Consider the following 22188-nt stretch of genomic DNA (forward strand, 5'->3'; position numbering starts at 1 on the left):
ACTTCTGGAGGTGACATTCAGGGCGGACATTGGCTTGTGCTGCCAGCTGCAGTGCAGCTGTACTGGGACTCAGGGCGAGGGACATATTAGGGGATTCGGGGTGTGACACATACATGGGTACAATGCCCCATAAGATTGTCAGGCATGGTCACACCACCCATAATACTGCTAGGCACAATTAGGACTCCCGTAATATTCCTAAATACAATTAGAGCCCCCATAACATTGCCAGCCACAATCACAGCCCCCATAACATTGCCAGCCACAATCACAGCCCCCATAACATTGCCAGCCACAATCACAGCCCCCATAACATTGCCAGCCACAATCACAGCCCCCATAACATTGCCAGCCACAATCACAGCCCCCATAACATTGCCAGCCACAATCACAGCACCCATAACATTGCCAGCCACAATCACAGCCCCCATAACATTGCCAGCCACAATCACAGCCCCCATAACATTGCCAGCCACAATCACAGCCCCCATAACATTGCCACCCACATTCAGAACCCCCATAACATAACCAGCTAAGATCGGAGCCTCTGTAACATTGTCAGTTATATTCAAAGACCTTACAACAACATTATCAGCCACAATCATAGCCCCTATAACATTTCCAGGCAGAATCACAGCCCCCATAACATTACCAGCCGCATTCAGAGCCTCTATAACATTGTTAGTCATATTCATAGACCGTACAACAACATTTCCAGGCACAATTATAGCCCCATAACATTTGCAGGCAGAGTCAGAGCCCCCATAACATTGCCATCACAGAATCCCCATTACACTGCCAGACACGATCAGAGCCCCAATAACATTTCCAGCCATATTCATAGCCTTCATAACACTTCCAGGCACAGTCATAGCCCCCATAATACTTTTAAAAGCCACCATAACATAGCTAACCACAGTCACAGCCCCCTTAGCATCACCAGTCACAGTCATATCTCCCATAACATTGCCAGAAACATTTTTAGGGACCATAATGCCAACATTCATGGCACTCGTAACATTACCAACCACAGCCAGAGTCTTCATAACATGATAGCCAGCCCTATGCCATGGCCAGACACATTCAGTGGTCCCATATCAACAGCCATAGTCAAATCCTCCAAAACATTGACATTAATCCATAATCATTGCCCCCTATAACACTGTCAGCCATAATCAGTGCCCCTATAACACTGCCAGCCATAATCAGTGCCCCCTATAACACTGCCAGCCATAATCAGTGCCCCCTATAACACTGTCAGCCATAATCAGTGCCCCCTATAACACTGCCAGCCATAATCAGTGCCCCCTATAACACTGTCAGCCATAATCAGTGCCCCTATAACACTGCCAGCCATAATCAGTGCCCCCTATAACACTGCCAGCCATAATCAGTGCCCCCTATAACACTGCCAGCCATAATCAGTGCCCCCTATAACACTGTCAGCCATAATCAGTGCCCCCTATAACACTGTCAGCCATAATCAGTGCCCCCTATAACACTGTCAGCCATAATCAGTGCCCCCTATAACACTGCCAGCCATAATCAGTGCCCCCTATAACACTGTCAGCCATAATCAGTGCCCCCTATAACACTGTCAGCCATAATCAGTGCCCCCTATAACACTGCCAGCCATAATCAGTGCCCCCTATAACACTGCCAGCCATAATCAGTGCCCCTGTAACACTGTCAGCCATAATCAGTGCCCCCTATAACACTGTCAGCCATAATCAGTGCCCCTTATAACACTGCCAGCCATAATCAGTGCCCCTGTAACACTGTCAGCCATAATCAGTGCCCCCTATAACACTGCCAGCCATAATCAGTGCCCCCTATAACACTGCCAGCCATAATCAGTGCCCCTCTATAACACTGCCAGCCATAATCAGTGCCCCTGTAACACTGCCAGCCATAATCAGTGCCCCTGTAACACTGTCAGCCATAATCAGTGCCCCCTATAACACTGCCAGCCATAATCAGTGCCCCTATAACACTGCCAGCCATAATCAGTGCCCCCTATTACACTGCCAGCCATAATCAGTGCCCCCTATAACACTGTCAGCCATAATCAGTGCCCCCTATAACACTGCCAGCCATAATCAGTGCCCCCTATAACACTGCCAGCCATAATCAGTGCCCCCTATAACACTGCCAGCCATAATCATTGCCCCCTATAACACTGCCAGCCATAATCAGTGCCCCTGTAACACTGCCAGCCATAATCAGTGCCCCTGTAACACTGTCAGCCATAATCAGTGCCCCCTATAACACTGCCAGCCATAATCAGTGCCCCCTATAACACTGCCAGCCATAATCAGTGCCCCCTATAACACTGTCAGCCATAATCAGTGCCCCTGTAACACTGCCAGCCATAATCAGTGCCCCTGTAACACTGCCAGCCATAATCAGTGCCCTCTGTAACATTGCCAGCCATAATCAGTGCCCCTGTAACACTGCCAGCCATAATCAGTGCCCCCTATAACACTACCAGCAACCACCTTCATGTTCCTATAATGGGGTAGTAGAAGGACGTTCTAAGTAGAAGAACTTCTACATGTGGCAAGTGGGAATGAAGTAAGCAGGACGTCCTGGGGAAGGTGGTCGTGAATCTAGGACTGTCCCATGGTAATTGGCATCCTTGGCATAGATTAAGATGAGGGGGTTGGGGGTTGCTATGTGTTATATTTTTGGCGTTTTATGCTGAGTTACCCTCTAACTTTATTTTTAGACTACTCCGCGTTTTTTTGCTCGGTACTGAAGGGTAGACTTCATTATTGTGCAGGATGGACCTCTGAGACCACCTGAGAGACTTAGGAATTCTCTCTGAACAGCCATTTCACATTGTGGCTTCTTATTTTATTACAAGCTGGACTCCAGTGAAAGCAGATCTGCAGAAAGCCCGCAGTTTTACGAGGCTGAACCAGGTACAGGCAGCAGACATCATAAGTTGCCATGGTGACACTCTACAGCAGGCTCCGGCCTAGTTGTACACAACAGAGAAAGGTTGAGGTTTATGGAGCTTTTGTGAAACCATACAAAGGGGACATCGTCAGGAGGCGCATTTCTTTGTAAGTAGTGGGTGCAATGAGAGGAAGCAGCGTTTTCCCTGCCCTAATTCCACCTCACGTAATTGTACCCCTCAGATGCAGCATTGATACATGATCGCAGCCTCTGATATAAATAACAGAGTGTAAAATTAAAATAAAAAAACACAATCATACTTACCTCACGCATTTGCTCTCGACGGGCTGGCCACCGCCATCTTGCTTGAAGATCTAGCGCTAAATCTCGCAAGTCATACGTCACCGCACACGGGATTTCGTGCAATATATCTTCAAGCAAGATGGCGGCGGCCGGCCCGTCGCGAGCAAATGGATGAGGCAAGTATGATTTTAGTTTTTTGCACTATTTCAGAACATTTGGTTTCGCGCAAAATCGAATTTATCCTGAAATTCGGATCAAAGTCCAGTTTGTGGACTTCGATTCGCTCAACGCTACTGGTAATGGTGTCAGACCTACAACCGACACCATTGGGGCCAAGGACTGACAGACGGTAAATCATAGGTTCGATCGCTACCATTAGGTTACACGCCATGTGTAAATAATTTCGTTCAGGACAGATAGGCCCTGCCCCAGGAACGACCCCATGTGGGACCACTCATTTATGGGTAGAGCTTACATAAGAGGGCTATTTTTGCTCTGTGACAGCCCAAATTTTCAGGGACTGTCTCTTAAAATCAGGGACAATTTCTGCAAATTCGGGACTGTTGGCAAGTAAGTATATATATATATATCACCTGGACTACTCCTCCTAGAACCGTCCCATTTTCTTGGGATTGTCCTATGAAATGGACAACTTTTGGGACTCTCAGTGATCACAAGGGCCCGGAGGGTTGCGTCTGGTATTGCAGCTCAACTCTATTAAAATTAATGCGGTTCAGCTGCAGTACCAGACACAACCTGTAGACATGTGTGGTGCTGTTTTTTTCCTCAAGAAAGCAGCCATCCTTAATGGAGCAGAGCTGTCCTCCAGCTCCGCTGCTGTTTGCATGAGGTGTCTACGTGGTGTCACAAACCAAGCCGAAAAAAATAAAAATAAATAAAAAATAAATATAATAATAATAATAATAAGCTGCCGTCTTCAGGGTCCATTCAAATCAATACTAGGTTCTCAATAAAGTGAAGGAATTTTACGGTAGCCACTCCAGGATGAACATGTGAAGGTGTCAGTCTTCACTGCAGCTTTGGCATTGTGTTCCACGAACCAGGATGAACAGAGCTATATCACCAAATAGTGTCAGTCTTGACTACAACTCTGGCATGCTATTCAAGAACCAACACGTTTAAGATGGAAAAAAAAAAAAAGGGTTAATCTTCACTGTAACTCTGCTGTATCTAAGCGCATCATGTGCGATACTGTCTGCTGAGTTGCTATGTCTAACCCTATCAGATGTGATACCTTCTGGATCTAAGCTTGTCATGTCCGATAATGTCTGCAAAGGAGATTTATCTAAACCCATCATCATCATCATCATCATCATCATCATACTGTGTGCGTAGCTGGTGTATCTAAGCCTTTCAGGTGTGATACTGCCTACTAAACTCCTTGCTAAGCTGATGTGTATAAGCCTACCATGTGTAACCTTCTGCTGAGCTGAAGTATCTGAACCTATATTATGTATCACTGTCTGCTGAACTGAGGTATCTAAACCTATAATATGCATCACTGTCTGCTAAACTGAAGTATCTAAGTCTATAGTATGTGATACCATCTGTTGAGCTGATGTACCTAAGCATATATTATGTATTGATGTCTGCTGAAGTGATGTATCTAAGCTTAAAGTATGTGATACTGTCTGATAGGCTGATGTATCTAAGCCAATCATGTGCGATACTGTCTGCTGAGCTGAAGCATTTAAGCCTACAATATGTGATACTGCCTGCTGAGCTGCTGTATCTAGGCCTATCATACACGATAATGTCTGCTAAGGTCATGTATCCAAGCCTGTCACGTGTGATACAGAGAACCGCACTGCTCTGCCCCGCTATGCACTTTACGTCGTTGACAGCTTCTGTATCTTCCAGCCAGGATTAAATTTTTGCCTCCCCCCCATAACAAAGTCTACGAGGAATCCAGCAGCTGCAGACATGATCCTGACAGAGAGGGACAGCCATCACGCTGCCGCCATCCTCATGGTGACAGAGCAACTGCACAGAGCAGAGACTTTGTCACATCGTTCCTGGCTGTGTTGATGCTCCATGACCTTGTCACAGCTTCCATCAGAAGACATTTCTGGTGCAGCGGTAACGTATATGTGCAGGCTCTGGGCATGCAGGGTATACATCATATACAATGCCGGGCAGAAGAATCACAAGTCAAAGGCAGGAACAGTCTGCATGCAGATATTCCATATAAGCAAGCGTCTACGATGGGCAACAGTCCATGAACAGTGGCACTTTCCCACAGAGGCTGGCTAATTGCAGGTGCCCATCAGAAAAGATGAGGGAGTTGCCAGAAAGTTGGTGTAAACCCACATGGAGGGCATAGCTTACCCATGGTTGCCACCATGAGAACCACCGAGATGCATGTGCTTGCCCTTTGGAATCAACACCATCGCACCTGGAGCTGCTGTTGGTCCCAATGAGTAAGCACATGCATCCCAATGGTTCCCATGGTTGCAGCCATGGGCAAGATACGCAGGGCCGGTGCAAGGATTTTTGCCAACACAAGCGAAGCTACATATTGGTGCCCCCCCCCCCACGCTTCTCCTCTCTGTGGTCCTGGTATCTTCTCTCTGCTTCAGTCAATGGCTGGTTTAAGGACCATATTTTTCGCCCTCTAAGACACACCTAAGTTTTAGAGGAGGATAATAAGAAAAAAAATATTTTCCATTACACCTCAGGTCAGACCAGCAATCAGACCCCCAATGTTAATCAGACCTCAGATCAGACCCCCATGTCAGACATCATCCCCCAGCCATCAGCCCCCAATGTCAGCCATCAGACCCCCATGTCACATTTCTCACCCTCCATGTCACATTTTTCCGCCCTCCCCCAGTGTGCGCCCTAAGGCGGGCGCTTGGTCTGCCTTATGGTAGCACCGGCCCTGAAGATACGCCCTCCATGTGGGTATATACCAACCTTCTGGTAACTCCCTCATCCTTCTTGATGGGCACCTGCAATTTTTCCGTGGGATGGTGCCCCTCATATTTTGTGCCCCATAGTAGGCAGTTACCCCCTGAGATACCAGTGGGTAACAACCTGCCACCTGGGGCCCATGGTGGTTGCAATAGATTACCATACATCCTATGGTGGCCCGTAGGCACTCTAGTGCCCGCTGCTTGGTGTCCTCCAAGTGCAAGCATTTTCAGGTGCCCCATGTGAGTATGTGCCTACTATCTGGCATGCTCATCCATTCTGGTGGCCCTAATAGGCAAAGTCACACATCTCCAGATGCCCACAAAGGCAAGAGCAGTCCCTGTGGTCAAAACTGACTGGCCTCAAACCATCTTATCACCGAGACCATTAATCAACCAACCCGTTGAGACCCACAAGGACAACAGACAGTGCCCTAGAGGTACCACCTATAGGATAGCAATTCGGAGACCTTAGGGATAGCTTCAGTTCCTTCCTGCCCACCCCTAGGCCCGGCCTGGCGTGAACTAGCACAGCGGGTGAACTCTGCTCGCAGCCGCTTCATCCCAATGTGTTTTCAAAAGGCTTTTTGAAAGAAACATGCGTTGTGATGGCATTGCCTAGATCTGAGAGCAAAGCTGCTGACTTTGGCTGCTTGGTACGGAGCTGCCCCCAGGCCAGTACAGCATCTGGTCAACGACGTCCTTGCCGCCTCCGCAGCACGCCTCGGACCCTCATGTGAGCTGCCGACTGTACTGCTGAAAATAAGACATGAGATTATCTGCTAGAAGGTGATTTGAAGGCTCCATCACAGTGTAATATGGTCACTGGAATGGCACTGTGACATTAGAGCTGCCAGAGTGGCACCCAGGGAAGGCTGGGGATGAAAGAAAAGTCTGGGAAAATGTTTCCCTCTGTTCTTCAGACAGTGGGCAAGATGAAGATCTCATGTTAATATGGGCCCAGCTCTTCCAGCAGAGCTCCCAACCGGGCAAGAGACAGATGGCGCCGAAGTACCAGACGTATGGTATAAACTGTGATGAATTTTACAGGCACTGGGTGGTACATAGCGATCTTGGGAGTTAGGGTATAGTTAGCAGCCAGACGGCCCAGAACTTGTGGTGTGTCCCGTGTTGTACGCTGACCATTGTGGAGAGTACACTGTGATGTGATCACCTGTTTGCCGGGGATGAAGACTAATAAAGCTGGTTGTGGCCAGTGCGCATCTGAATCTACCCAAGAATGGCTTCTTGAAGTGTAACAACCATCTTAGCTGGAAGACGGCGATCCTGGAGAGCGGCCCTCAAGATCTCACAGCTCGTGCTTGTACATTGGCAATGGTGTGCCGCTGAAACAACTACATGGGCACTCCTAGGGCTAGGGTCACTGCAAAGGAACTGAGCGGATACTCCTACATGGGCACACATATGGTTGATACTAGTATACAGGGACTGATGTCGCTGGTATTATTATACAGGGACTGATGTCGCTGGTATTATTATACAGGGACTGATGTCGCTGGTATTATTATACAGACACTGATTCACTGGTATTATTATACAGACACGGATGTCACTGGTATTATTATACAGACACGGATGTCACTGGTATTATTATACAGACACGGATGTCACTGGTATTATTATACAGACACGGATGTCACTGGTATTATTATACAGACACTGATGTCACTGGTATTATTATACAGACACTGATGTCACTGGTATTATTATACAGACACTGATGTCGCTGGTATTATTATACAGACACTGATGTCGCTGGTATTATTATACAGACACTGATGTCGCTGGTATTATTATACAGACACTGATGTCGCTGGTATTATTATACAGACACTGATGTCGCTGGTATTATTATACAGACACTGATGTCGCTGGTATTATTATACAGACACTGATGTCGCTGGTATTATTATACAGACACTGATGTCGCTGGTATTATTATACAGACACTGATGTCACTGGTATTATTATACAGACACTGATGTCGCTGGTATTATTATACAGACACTGATGTCGCTGGTATTATTATACAGACACTGATGTCGCTGGTATTATTATACAGACACTGATATCGCTGGTATTATTATACAGACACTGATGTCACTGGTATTACTATACAGACACTGATGTCGCTGGTATTATTATACAGACACTGATGTCGCTGGTATTATTATACAGACACTGATGTCACTGGTATTATTATACAGACACTGATGTCGCTGGTATTATTATACAGACACTGATGTCGCTGGTATTATTATACAGACACTGATGTCGCTGGTATTATTATACAGACACTGATGTCGCTGGTATTATTATACAGACACTGATGTCACTGGTATTATTATACAGACACTGATGTCGCTGGTATTATTATACAGACACTGATGTCGCTGGTATTATTATACAGACACTGATGTCGCTGGTATTATTATACAGACACTGATGTCGCTGGTATTATTATACAGACACTGATGTCACTGGTATTATTATACAGACACTGATGTCGCTGGTATTATTATACAGACACTGATGTCACTGGTATTATTATACAGACACTGATGTCGCTGGTATTATTATACAGAGACTGATGTCGCTGGTATTATTATACAGACACTGATGTCACTGGTATTATTATATTGACACTGATGTCGCTGGTATTATTATACAGACACTGATGTCGCTGGTATTATTATACAGACACTGATGTCACAGGTATTATTATACAGACACTGATGTCACTGGTATTATTATATAGACACTGATGTCGCTGGTATTATTATACAGACACTGATGTCACTGGTATTATTATACAGACACTGATGTCGCTGGTATTATTATACAGACACTGATGTCACAGGTATTATTATATTGACACTGATGTCGCTGGTATTATTATACAGACACTGATGTCGCTGGTATTATTATACAGACACTGATGTCACAGGTATTATTATACAGACACTGATGTCACTGGTATTATTATATAGACACTGATGTCGCTGGTATTATTATACAGACACTGATGTCACTGGTATTATTATACAGACACTGATGTCGCTGGTATTATTATACAGACACTGATGTCACAGGTATTATTATACAGACACTGATGTCGCTGGTATTATTATACAGACACTGATGTCACTGGTATTATTATACAGACACTGATGTCGCTGGTATTATTATACAGAGACTGATGTCGCTGGTATTATTATACAGACACTGATGTCACTGGTATTATTATATTGACACTGATGTCGCTGGTATTATTATACAGACACTGATGTCGCTGGTATTATTATACAGACACTGATGTCACAGGTATTATTATACAGACACTGATGTCACTGGTATTATTATATAGACACTGATGTCGCTGGTATTATTATACAGACACTGATGTCACTGGTATTATTATACAGACACTGATGTCGCTGGTATTATTATACAGACACTGATGTCACAGGTATTATTATACAGACACTGATGTCACTGGTATTATTATACAGACACTGATGTCACTGGTATTATTATACAGACACTGATGTCACTGGTATTATTATACAGACACTGATGTCGCTGGTATTATTATACAGACACTGATGTCACTGGTATTATACAGACACTGATGTCACTGGTATTATTATACAGACACTGATATCGCTGGTATTATTATATAGACACTGATGTCACTGGTATTATTATATAGACACTGATGTCGCTGGTATTATTATACAGACACTGATGTCACTGGTATTATTATACAGACACTGATGTCGCTGGTATTATTATACAGACACTGATGTCGCTGGTATTATTCTACAGACACTGATGTCGCTGGTATTATTATACAGACACTGATGTCGCTGGTATTATTATACAGACACTGATGTCGCTGGGATTATATAGATATTCAGGTCACTGATAAGTGGTTGCCACAATTGCATGGGCATTCCTTCTCTATGGGCACTGATATGTGGCTGCTGATACTTTATGGGCACTATTATAGCAGTAGTATAAATGTATGATATTAAACTCTACACAAATTCTAGTTTCCATTAAAATTCCTGGTCAATGGCATTAACGAAGCGCACAATCCCACCATAGCAATATATTATCCCATATTAAATTACATTAGAGGACAATGAAGGGAGGCGGGTGATTTTTCACACGTTCTTCGTGCTCATTCCCATGCTCTCAGGGCACCTCTACCATCCTATATCATTGCTGTGCACTCTTCTGAAACTAAATATACAAAGAAAACCATTGACCTCCGACTGAGAGACACGAGAGCATCCATCCTTCTCCTCATCAGATGCTTATAGCCTCCATCACACTTGAAGATTCTCCCTTCCACCACATAATGAGTCTCGACTTCCGGAGCACAAATTCATCATTAAGAAAACATCAGAAAGGTTTCAGGAACAGATCAGAAAAACATGGCTGCTTTCTTCAAAAAATAGCTGTCCATGGGTTATATCTGGTATTACACATTCGCTCCGAGCTTTAGTACCACACATCACTTGTGAATAGGTGTGGCGACTTTACCAAGAAAGATGCCATGTTGTCTATAATCCTGGACAATCCCTTTTAAGAAGAAACATCACAATATGACTTAAAGTAGACAACACAATCACCATGGTAAACATGTCAGAACCATAAAGCCCATCTCACCAAATCAACAGTAGGGCCCATGGTATCAACCAGAACATAACCTTTTCACCAATGTTGAAGTCAAATCTAAAATCCAGTAAGGCAACCATACATGGGAGCATAATGCTCAATGATTATTCTTCCCCTTTCCCCCCATACACATGCATCTGAGCTCAGCCAAGCGTGCATTTCAAAGAAGAGATCAGAAAAATGTTATCCGGTAGGAACAAAGCATGTTTGAAATACAGCATGTCGAATATGCCTTCTCTTTGACATTTGCCTTTGAGCGGAGAGGAGGTTGGCTACCATACCAAATTTTTCACATATGGCTTGAGACTTTATCAAGTCCCACCCTTAACTGCATGAAAATGTGATCAACTAGAACAAATCCATCAAAAACTTAGCGGAGGTGGCAAAACAACTGTCCAAAAATGTTGTCCCGTTTGCCTACATTTTTGGGTTATTTCCTGTTAAATGCCTATAAATGTTCTTATTTTTGGCCACTAAAACTCTGGTTGACTTCTGGATTGAAATATCTTAACCAAACGTCTAATTTTGGATAAAAATAAATAAAAAATCCTGCAGAAATTTGCAAAAACAAGTACTTACCAATAGTAGTTGTGAGGAAAGAAACCACTTCTGACTCTTTGCCATCATTATAAAATGCCAGGTGCCAGATGCCAGAGTCCAAATACTGGATGAATCCAGTCTCATGACTTGTTAGAGGAACTACTCCCCTGTGTAGCCTCTGGGGACCTTCCAAGTTTCTGGCCTCTTGTGATAACAGACGTCGTCCATCCAAAAGTTCTACAAAATCAAACTGAAGGCAGAAAATAAAAAATAATGAGCAGCTATTTAAGCAAGTCCCACTTGTTAAGTTCTTATCTAATGATCCACCAAGACCAACAACCACTCCCCATTCCCATGTCACCTGTGTGTGTGATGGTGGGAGTCCTCTTCTTCCATAAATACCGACCAGTGCTGCCTTTCCCAAAGACACATTGAACTTGAGGTGAACTGGGTGGTCTATGAAAACCTGGGATCTCCAAAATATGCCAGGAGGGATCTTCTGTGTTGCTCTCCGACCTACATCCAGTTCTCCGGAGTCAATAAAACTGTCATCAGGAAAGAAGTTGCTGGGTTTTCCTGCATGAAAAAATAAAAACATAACTCAACCTACAAAAATAAACACAATAAATCAAATGTCAGGTGAATGATGATAGATATGACCACTGATGTTTATGTAATGGGAGTCAAGAGAGGTCGGATGGAAGTACAAGTAGATGTGACAGATTGGAGGAAAACAAAGACCCTGACCCACAGGCTATGACAGAAAATGTGACAGAGGTCAAGGTGAAACCCATGAGGTTACAAAGCACCAAAGATGAATGTTCCTCTAAAGTGTTGAAGATATATGAGCTATGCTGTATGTCGTATATTGTTGGCGTTGCCACCGTTGTTTTAAGGAAGGGACAGGCAACCACTGGCCTATAAAAACACACTTTGGAATTCCACATTGCAGCCACACAGTAAGTGGCGCACTACGTGCTACTGATCCATACAGTGGTCAGATCTTCTTGAGGCAAGCTCTTCCGACTCGATAGTCATCTCAAATATTGGATGAAACAGAAGCAACAACTCTCAACTCTCTGCAAAGTAATGCTACACATAGGCTTCAAAAAGAGCACTATATACATATGGCCGCCTAGTCTCCAAAATCATTTACCAAACTGCTTACACTCTCAGTAGACGACTTCTACTGAACAGTCAATTTTCCATAATGTGTCCAGTCGGTACAATTTAGGAAATAATTTATTACGTTAGTCAACTGCTGGCAGGTTTTGGCAGTAGGTGAAATACAAGGTTCAAAAAGAGTACCGACCTTTGACTCATGAGATGCCATAGAAGCTTCTGGGTCTAGAATGATCTTATGAAGACAATATATTTTAAAAGAAGAAATTGAAACAGATTATCCACTGATCACTGTGTGCCTGGCTAAATTAAACCTTGAATCAATGGCTTTCCATGCAAGCCATGGCCATGGTGGATCTGCCAGAATAAGGGATGATCTTCCCTCATTCCACTGCACTCTATGATGCCTTAATGCCTAATAGGGCATATGGACAAGGGCTTTTGTGATAGACCACTCTTTTAAAAGGTTATTCTAGAACTGGGTCGCCTTTGAGTATGCCACCTAGCATGTATCACTTAAGGAAAATATCATACACACCTGCTCCGCTTCTACACCCTGGCTACGTTTGGAGATCTTCCGATCATCGGCATGTTTACTTCCAGCCGAGGTCACGTGTGTCACGGCACCAATTCTTTACTCAGCAGTGACGTGTCCACCAAGTGGCACATCACTGCTGTGTCAGGTGCCAGTCACTGGCTGCAGCAGTACGCATGGCCCAATCCGTACCCTGACTGGAAGTAATCAAGCCAAAAGATCAACTGGAGCCAGGTCACAACACCGCCATTCCGGAAAGCAGTTAAATATGATTTTTTTCCTTAGGTCAAACACACGGAAGCTTACTTTAAAAGAGACCCAATTCTGGAATACCCCTTTAAAGGACCCACACTGTATTCTAGCTATTTTAACTTTATATCTATTTTAATGTTTTTTGATAGACCAGTGGTGTATTTTTGTGACATCATTTTCTAATACTTTACATTTTTTGTTCTTTTTTTCTTCTTCTTTATTGCTATCCTATTGAATTTAATAGCTTACACATACTTTGGCATCAGGATCGATCATGTTTCCTGAGAAATAAAGGGCCAGGAGCGGCGTTTCCTCCAATCGCAGGCATCTGTCAATCACGGTGGTCCTCAAGAGATCACCATCACATTTGGAAGCGGGGAAAATATTACTAACCAACCCTCTCGGCCAGGGATAAGCAACCTCCAACATTTCAGCTACAACTCCCATAATCCTTCTTTCACTTCTTTAGATGTTACAAGTACAGTTGAGCAAGTGTGCCTGCTTGGAGTTGTAGTGTCACAGCAGCTGGAGTGCTGAAGGTTGCTGAACCCTACTCTAGGTTATTTTATTTATGATTTTCATCGGCACAAACACAAGTCTTCATTCCTCCCACTGTTCTAGAAAGATCTTTTTGTAAATAAAGGGACTCTGGGTGATTTCTGATTGAAAGGAGCCATAGCAGAGATTTCCATTTAGATAATGACACAATAGCTGGGCCTTAATGTGGCTTTCTAATCAACATTTCTATAATAACCCTTATTTTAATCTTATTTTTCAATCTAATTTAATTTGGCTCCCACGTGTTCGAAGAAAGAGAATATCCCTCCTCTGTTGTTCTTTGGAGTCGTTTTCTTCTCGTTGTTCTTTAATCTCATTGAATTGGCCTTTTTTTCTTCCTTAGTCTGCGGGTGCGGAGGGGGGGGGGGCAATACAGAAGGGAACTGAACACTGTCACTATTTATCGCTTGTTATTTTTAAACCAAAGATCTAAATATCTTTTTGTCTGATGGAAAATCAAACGGGGTCTGAGCGTTGTTTTCTGTTGATCTGCCCGCTGTTAATAAGGCGGCGGGGGGCACGGTAGAGGAATGCAAGATATGACTGCAATATGAGAGTCGTCTGGCTACAGTGTACGGAGGATTATAGCTTTATTCATAATTGCCCCTTTTTCACTTCTAAATCCTTAAAAAAGGATAACATTAAATTACTGAAAGAATTAACATAATATACACAAATGTTACAACCTATTCAGATCTATGTTCTTGTACATAGGAGCAGTATTATAGTAGTTATATTCTTGTACATAGGAGCAGTATTATAGTAGTTATATTCTTGTACATAGGGGCAGTATTATAGTAGTTATATTCTTGTACATAGGAGGCAGTATTATAGCAGTTATATTCTTGTACACAGGAGCAGTATTATAGTAGTTATATTCTTGTACACAGGAGCAGTATTATAGTAGTTATATTCCTGTACATAGGAGACAGTATTATAGTAGTTATATTCTTGTACATAGGAGCAGTATTATAGTAGTTATATTCTTGTACATAGGAGCAGTATTATAGTAGTTATTTTCTTGTACATAGGAGCAGTATTATAGTAGTTATATTCTTGTACATAGGAGGCAGTATTATAGTAGTTATATTCTTGTACATAGGAGCAGTATTATAGTAGTTATATTCTTGTACATAGGAGCAGTATTATAGTAGTTATATTCTTCTACATAGGAGGCAGTATTATAGTAGTTATATTCTTGTACATAGGAGCAGTATTATAGTAGTTATATTCTTGTACATAGGAGCAGTATTATAGTAGTTATATTCTTGTACATAGGGGCAGTATTATAGTAGTTATATTCTATACATAGGAGCAGTATTATAGTAGTTATATTCTTGTACATAGGAGCATTATTATAATAGTTATATTCTTGTACATAGGAGGCAGTATTATAGTAGTTATATTCTTGTACATAGGAGGCGGTATTATAGTAGTTATATTCTTGTACATAGGAGCATTATTATAGTAGTTATATTCTAGTACATAGGAGGCAGTATTATAGTAGTTATATTCTTGTACATAGGAGCAGTATTATAGTAGTTATATTCTTGTACATAGGAGCAGTATTATAGTAGTTATATTCTTGTACATAGGAGGCAGTATTATAGTAGTTATATTCTTGTACATAGGAGGCAGTATTATAGTAGTTATATTCCTGTACATAGGAGGCAGTATTATAGTTGTTATATTCCTGTACATAGGAGGCAGTATTATAGTAGTTATATTCTTGTACATAGGAGGCAGCATTATAGCAGTTATATTCTTGTACATAGGAGGCAGTATTATAGTAGTTATATTCTTGTATATAGGAGCAGTATTATAGTAGTTATATTCTTGTACATAGGAGCAGTATTATAGTAGTTATATTCTTGTACATAGGAGCAGTATTATAGTAGTTATATTCTTGTACATAGGGGCAGTATTATAGTAGTTATATTCTTGTACATAGGAGCAGTATTATAGTAGTTATATTCTTGTACATAGGAGGCAGTATTATAGTAGTTATATTCTTGTACATAGGAGGCAGTATTATAGTAGTTATATTCTTGTACATAGGAGCAGTATTATAGTAGTTATATTCTTGTACATAGGAGCAGTATTATAGTAGTTATATTCTTGTACATAGGAGCAGTATTATAGTAGTTATATTCTTGTACATAGGAGCAGTATTACAGTATTTTCTTGTACACAGGAGCAGTATTATAATAGTTTTATTGGTGTACTGTAACTGTATTTATGTCAGAATGTATACTGAAACGATTGTTGTTAATATCAATAGTGTCTGAAGTTGCCCTTAAAGCCTCCATAATTACATGTGCAGGACTTCATTGAACCTCCGATTGTCTCCAGTCTCTGAGACTTTACACGATGAGAGTATATAACCTCTGTCTCACCAGAGCCCATCAATAAGATAAAAATGAAAACGACTACTCTCATGCAGGAAGGACTTCAGGCATGCACATAGGTTGCGGTGGCACGCTGGGTATGTCAGTTCCCATCTACTCGTCTGCTGACAAAGTTATTTCCTCAGAGCTGGTGACACTAATGCAAACATGTAATTTCTATGCCAGTGCCGCTCACATTTCTAAATAAATACAAACGTCACATTTCAGTTTTGTGTTGCAGAAAAACAGCCAGGAGCTAAAACCCGAGCATCCAAAGACATCTGACTTAGCAACCGCTAGTACTAATCCGGCCTGATATCATCAAGTCCTGCAGACATAGATCCAGAGGGAAACTCTGCTCAAATACATACAAGAAAAGGTAGAACTGTCGTAATACAATGTAGTCAGACGCACTGATGCAGCAGAGCCGACTTGGACATTTAACCCTTTGGGGTCTCAACCAGCTAACTCTAACTCCTACTGTGAGCTTCTGGCAAATGTCATGGCAAAAGTGTTTTTAAACATTGTACAGAACTACTATATGAGCACTGTATGGCAATATTATACGTCCAGTGTATTGAAATAGTTGGTCCAAAAATGTATGCACCATATGGCAGTATTACTTGGGCACTGAACAACAATGTATTGTATTACTACGTGGATCAACTATGCGAATACTCAATGGCAGGAGCGAATTTTAACCCTGCACTATCTAAAAGCCTAGCAGTGCAATGGGGCAGAGCTTAGATGTGTGAGGAGTCCGGAGCATAGAGGTAAAGCGGGGCCACCAGACCCAGAAATGCCAAATCTGCCCCTTCTCAATGGAACACTTTTGGCACCGCGTAGTGGAACTATGTACGCACAGGATGGCGAATTTATTTGGACACTGAATAACAATGTCATGTATTCTTTATATGGCTCACTTGCACTGGATAGTTGAATAGTATGGCGGTGTTATTTGGGCAAAATGATAGCAGTATTATACCAGATTTCTCTCTTTGCTCATGCTCTGCTACTTTAGACAAGCTCTGCATTATACAAGGCACACAGGTATCTATACTTTGATGCTTTATATGTTTTTTTAGGGAGGGGTTGCAGATTAATAAAAACTATATATTACAGCAGGAGACCTATTCATTTTGACATTCAAATTACTTTTATTTATGAGACCAGGAAATTTGGCGTCTGGTTTGGATTATAAAAGGCCACTGCGCAGGCAGGTTAAGTCTACCTGAGTATTATGTGTCAGATATTACGCTACACATTTTATTATTAAACCAGCTGCTAAATATAAAGAGCGCTGCAACCTTTACCCAACCTCATACTTAGGTACACTGGACTTTTTGAAAAACTTTTTCTATCCAGATTTCAGGCAGTCGCTTTATTTATAGGGAAACACCTTATGAAAGGACTTGTCCCCTCTTTAGGAGGGTCTCGAAGCTGGTGTCCTACTGATGAAAATCCCAGTGATTAGCTGTAATCTATGTGTGCTCAATTTCCCTATAGCACCACCGCAGGAGAAATGATGCATTACACCTCTCTCATTGAAATCAATAGACTGTCTATGTAATGCATGGACATGTTGGGTCCTCCAAAGAGAAAGACGCTCTTTACGGCCACTCTCCAGTCTGGCTAACAGATATGGGTCTTTAAAAGTAGGGGGGAAAAAAACTAGACTGTAGATTGCTTGCACTTTATACAGAAATTCTGACACCCCTGGGTATGTTCACACAGTGGACAAAAATCTGATGTGAGGATTCGCCCCATTCAGCACAGACAGTCCTAGATGTGCCAGCCGCCCAAAATATGTACCATGTTAACTATATACAAGGATTGCATGTCAAAATCCCCTTGTGGGACTAATAATTGATGAAAGTAATAATTAAAGGGGTTTTTCCTGCTGTTTATATTCATGACCTATCAAATTCTGGAAATGTTTTTTTACAGTATAAATCAATTTCTGAAGTTATTGACTTCGCTTAGTAATAACTTCGGCTCACCGGAGCCAATACATTCTAATACTGTACTGAGCGCTCATCCCTATCTGCCACCTAAAGAAAAAGGAAAACTACAAGTTGTCTGGCAAAAACAGAGTCCTTACACAGTTCAGTAGAAAGAAAAAGATAAAAAAGTTATGGGTCTTGGGATGCGGTGATGCAAAAACATTTTCCTCTTTAAAAAAAAAAAAAATTGTTTTACTGTGTAAAAGCAGTAAAAACAACAAAAAAAACCTGTAAATATTTGGCATTGTTGAGCCTGTAATTGTACTGACCCAAAGAGCAAAGTTATCTTGTCACTTATGCTGCACAGTGAATTTAGTAAAATTTACAACACAAAGGGGGTCATTTATTATCCAGAAATACGCCTATATTAGGCGTATTTCTGGCGCAGATTGCGGCTCGCGCCAGGTCTATAAAAGTGGGCGTGGCTTTGGCTGGGAAGGGGACAGGCCTGTCTTATTCATCATTTTCTATGCCTGTTTTAGGCGTCGAAAATGGTCTAAATGTAAGACAGCTACAAAGCCATCTTACATTTAGAACTGGCGCTGGATTTGCCGAAGTTATGGACAGGCCGGCGCCTCTTCATAACTTCCGATCAGGAGTTTATTAAGACCAGCGTCTAAAATGCCAGTCTTAATAAATGACCCCCAAAAATTTGTGCTTGTACATGAGACCTGCCTAGTGATAATGCTCACTTTTTGGCTTTGCCCCACCAGCCAGCATTATGACCAGACTCTAGTGAATCGAGCTTCGGATCATAGAACCAAAGTCGATTCATTAAAAAGCTTAGTTTGTAATGCTTTTTCCGTACAGCATTAAAATGTATGGGCTCCGTGTAGCAACACTTCATCTCGGCCGGAGTTGCGAGAGACTTTGGTGAATGACTTTGATATTCCCATCTGCGTATTTAAAAACATTTAAAAATAAGAATCCATATTTAAAATGTTTTTTAAGTGATCTGAGGCTCGATTCGCTCAAGCCTAATTATGACCACGCCTAATGGTTGACACACCCCGCCTACTTGGCTTGGCCATGCCTTCTACATGGGACCACTTTGAGTTCCCAGTCAGCCACTGGGCTGGTCAATAAACACAAGACACCACTGTAAATTATATCCTTCCATGCAGTTGAGTACAATAATAATAATAACAAAAACAATTTTAAACTAAATTATATAATTTTATAAAAAAATTGAATTTACATTTTTTTCTAAGAATTTTTTGTTCTCTATCTATATGCACTTTTTTTTTACTTATTATAATTCATATTATATAATGCAGGAAGGATCTCCTGTCTGCAAAAACCTCTGATCTATGACCATGACTCTCCTAACCGTGCTCCAAATCATGTGGTAATTGTATAAAATGACATAATTGCTGCACCACCAGAAGCACTTGTTAACCGTGTCCTAAAATTAGCCACTAAAAAAAGAGTTAAAGAAAACACAGTAAAATTTTCCCTATGGCAAGGGAAAAAAAAAATTAAAAAAAAATCACTAAACACTAAACCGCAAAAGGCACGAACCTGACAGCTCTGTACAATGTCTACATTATGGCTGCCTGTAATGAACTTAGGACGGGATCAGCATTTCCTACCAAATTAAGCAATTTTTACGTTATGAGGGTCTAAATTACAAGCAACTATCTAGGACACGCACTTCAGGCTAAGAGGTGGCAGTAAAAAGCATACAGATACAAAATATAAAAATTAAAAACAAATTAAATGTATATATCTAAAGATATTATTTTACAATATTTGTCAGAAATCTTGGTAAAAATAGCTGGAATCTCACCACATTAAAGGGACAGATCATGCTGAAAATATGTGAACCCTTTTTGTTCCCCTTCCTCCAAAGTGAAAAAATCCAGACATTCGTTAATTGTTCTGTGTCTGTGGCTCAGTGTAAGATAAGTACAATGATGACTATTATAGAGATGGAGGATCCCGTCACATGTTTGATATAAGGTCTGGTTGGGGCATTCGCTCTGAACTATGAGCTACCCCGTCTCAAAAATCCCAAGATCTGTCTCTACATTGCATATCTATAGAGACATTCCAGTAGAGTTTCCATTACATCATCGACCCCTCCATCCTACATCGGAGGCCATGATACATGTTCTGTTTGAAAAGGGTCAAAAACTTTTTGGAAAGAAGTCCTTTTTGAATGATGTTTTAGGCCAAGCCTATCCGATAAACTGAAATACAGATAAGGGGGCTTTATTGGGAGAGGTGTATTCAGAGGGGACCCCACCTTTGCCCCTTTGTAAAAATGTGAAGAATGGATGTCCACCAAGTCCAATCGGTACTTTGATATTTTCAGTTCTCCTGAAGAAGCTCTAAACCTAACCCTGTAGCTACCTGTTTAGTATGAGATGATTTGGAGGTTCTAGACCTAAAAATTCATGCTGCCCCATGGTGGGGTAATTCTCCATCGTTGAAGTGGAGGCCTTCCCTTCTGAAACTTTCTGGATGTGAATTACTTGGGTAAATCATGTTGAAAGACAAGAATTGAAGTGGACCGTTGAGAACAGAAAAAGGTAGACTGGCCACAAATAAGAGTTCTGTTAAGATAGACCTACCTACCGACCAGCCAGTACATACAAGAAAATCTGACAATTGCCTGGAAATAATACACAAATAACTTAAAAAGACAAAATCTGAACAAAGAAACAAACAATAAAAATAAAAAGACCGGCCAATGGGTTATTGCGAGGCTAAAATTTGTGAATTTTGTGAAAATTAAAATAGAATTTTGCCATTGGACAATGGAAAATGATGTAAAATGGTCGATGATGCCAAGAGTCAGGTGAACCGGGACGTACAGAAGAAAAAAAAAAAAAAAGACCTCACAACATTGAGAGCACACCGTACCTTCACTGGGCGCTTTGCCTTTCCTTTCTGGTAATTCTAACCTTGTCCCTCCTGAGGGATACAAGGTGACGTCTGTTGGCCTAGGCCAACTGCTGGCTTTGTCTTCCGTAATCTCATATATCTGCCCTTCCGTCGGCTGTAGGTGCCAGTTTAGGCCAAGAAGGTGCATGGCTGCAGTGAGCAATGAGAAGAGTCATGTTTTTTATTTTTCGATCGCATTGCAGGTACCCTTATAGTACAGGTTTTTCATAAATCTCAAATGGCAATAAACCCATTCCTTCCATTAAATTAACATTTTACATTGTTCACAAATTTTTGAAACAAATTCTAAACAAAAAGAATAGAAAAATAATTACAAATAAAGTACAAATAATTATATAAAAAAACACATAAAATAACAAAAGCTAAACACTAAGGATGTCCAAGCATGTCAACAATTCCCTATTTGCCTTTGCAAATTTTATTTTACTTTCATATTTTTGAGTTTTTATTTTACTTTAAAATTGACAAAATAAAAAAAATATATAGTTTTATACATTCAAAGGGGCTATCTTGTAATTTATATTGGTGATCTATCCTCCCAGGACACCAGCCGATCAGCTGTTAGAAGAGGTTGAGTTGCAGCTCAGTCCCATTCAAATCAATGGGGCTGAGCTGCACAGCCACTATACAATGTTCGGCGCTGTGCTGGGTAAGCTGCAGGGAACCTGCCTCGCATAGCAGAGCTCCGATGAGCGCAACGGCTCCCTTAAGAAGCTGATCGGTGGGGACTCTGACCCCTGCCGATGTGATGATGACGACCTGTCCTGAGGATAGGTCCTCTTTATCAATTCCTGGATAACCCCTTTAAAAGGAATTTTCCAGCTGGGAAAAAAATATTTTAAACAGTGCTAAATTGGGTTAAAAAAAAAAAAGTAATAGTCAACTTACCGATTTCTAACAATTCTGATGCTTGTGGGTTACCTGACTGGTTTCTACTTCCTAATTTCTCTTGACATGGAAATGTGAGCATCCAGCCACTCGTTGATTGAGGCAGGTCTCTGCTGCCACCAGTGATTGGCTTAGTGGTCACCAGGAAG

The 22188-nt window shown here is 41.6% G+C and overlaps 1 protein-coding gene across 1 annotated transcript in view; it reads right to left on the reverse strand.

Moving 5' to 3' along the window:
* The window catches only part of TENM4 (teneurin transmembrane protein 4), a 209140-nt gene that overhangs the window by 105532 nt on the left and 81420 nt on the right, over positions 1-22188 (reverse strand). The window contains exons 6-8 of the mRNA XM_044285413.1: positions 21110-21280; positions 11746-11960; positions 11424-11634 (exon numbers count right to left, since the gene is read on the reverse strand). Of these exons, the coding sequence (XP_044141348.1) occupies positions 11424-11634; positions 11746-11960; positions 21110-21280 (597 nt within the window). The remainder of the gene's footprint in view (positions 1-11423; positions 11635-11745; positions 11961-21109; positions 21281-22188) is intronic.

Source organism: Bufo gargarizans, chromosome 3, assembly GCF_014858855.1.
Source record: "Bufo gargarizans isolate SCDJY-AF-19 chromosome 3, ASM1485885v1, whole genome shotgun sequence".
Lineage (NCBI taxonomy): Eukaryota > Metazoa > Chordata > Amphibia > Anura > Bufonidae > Bufo > Bufo gargarizans.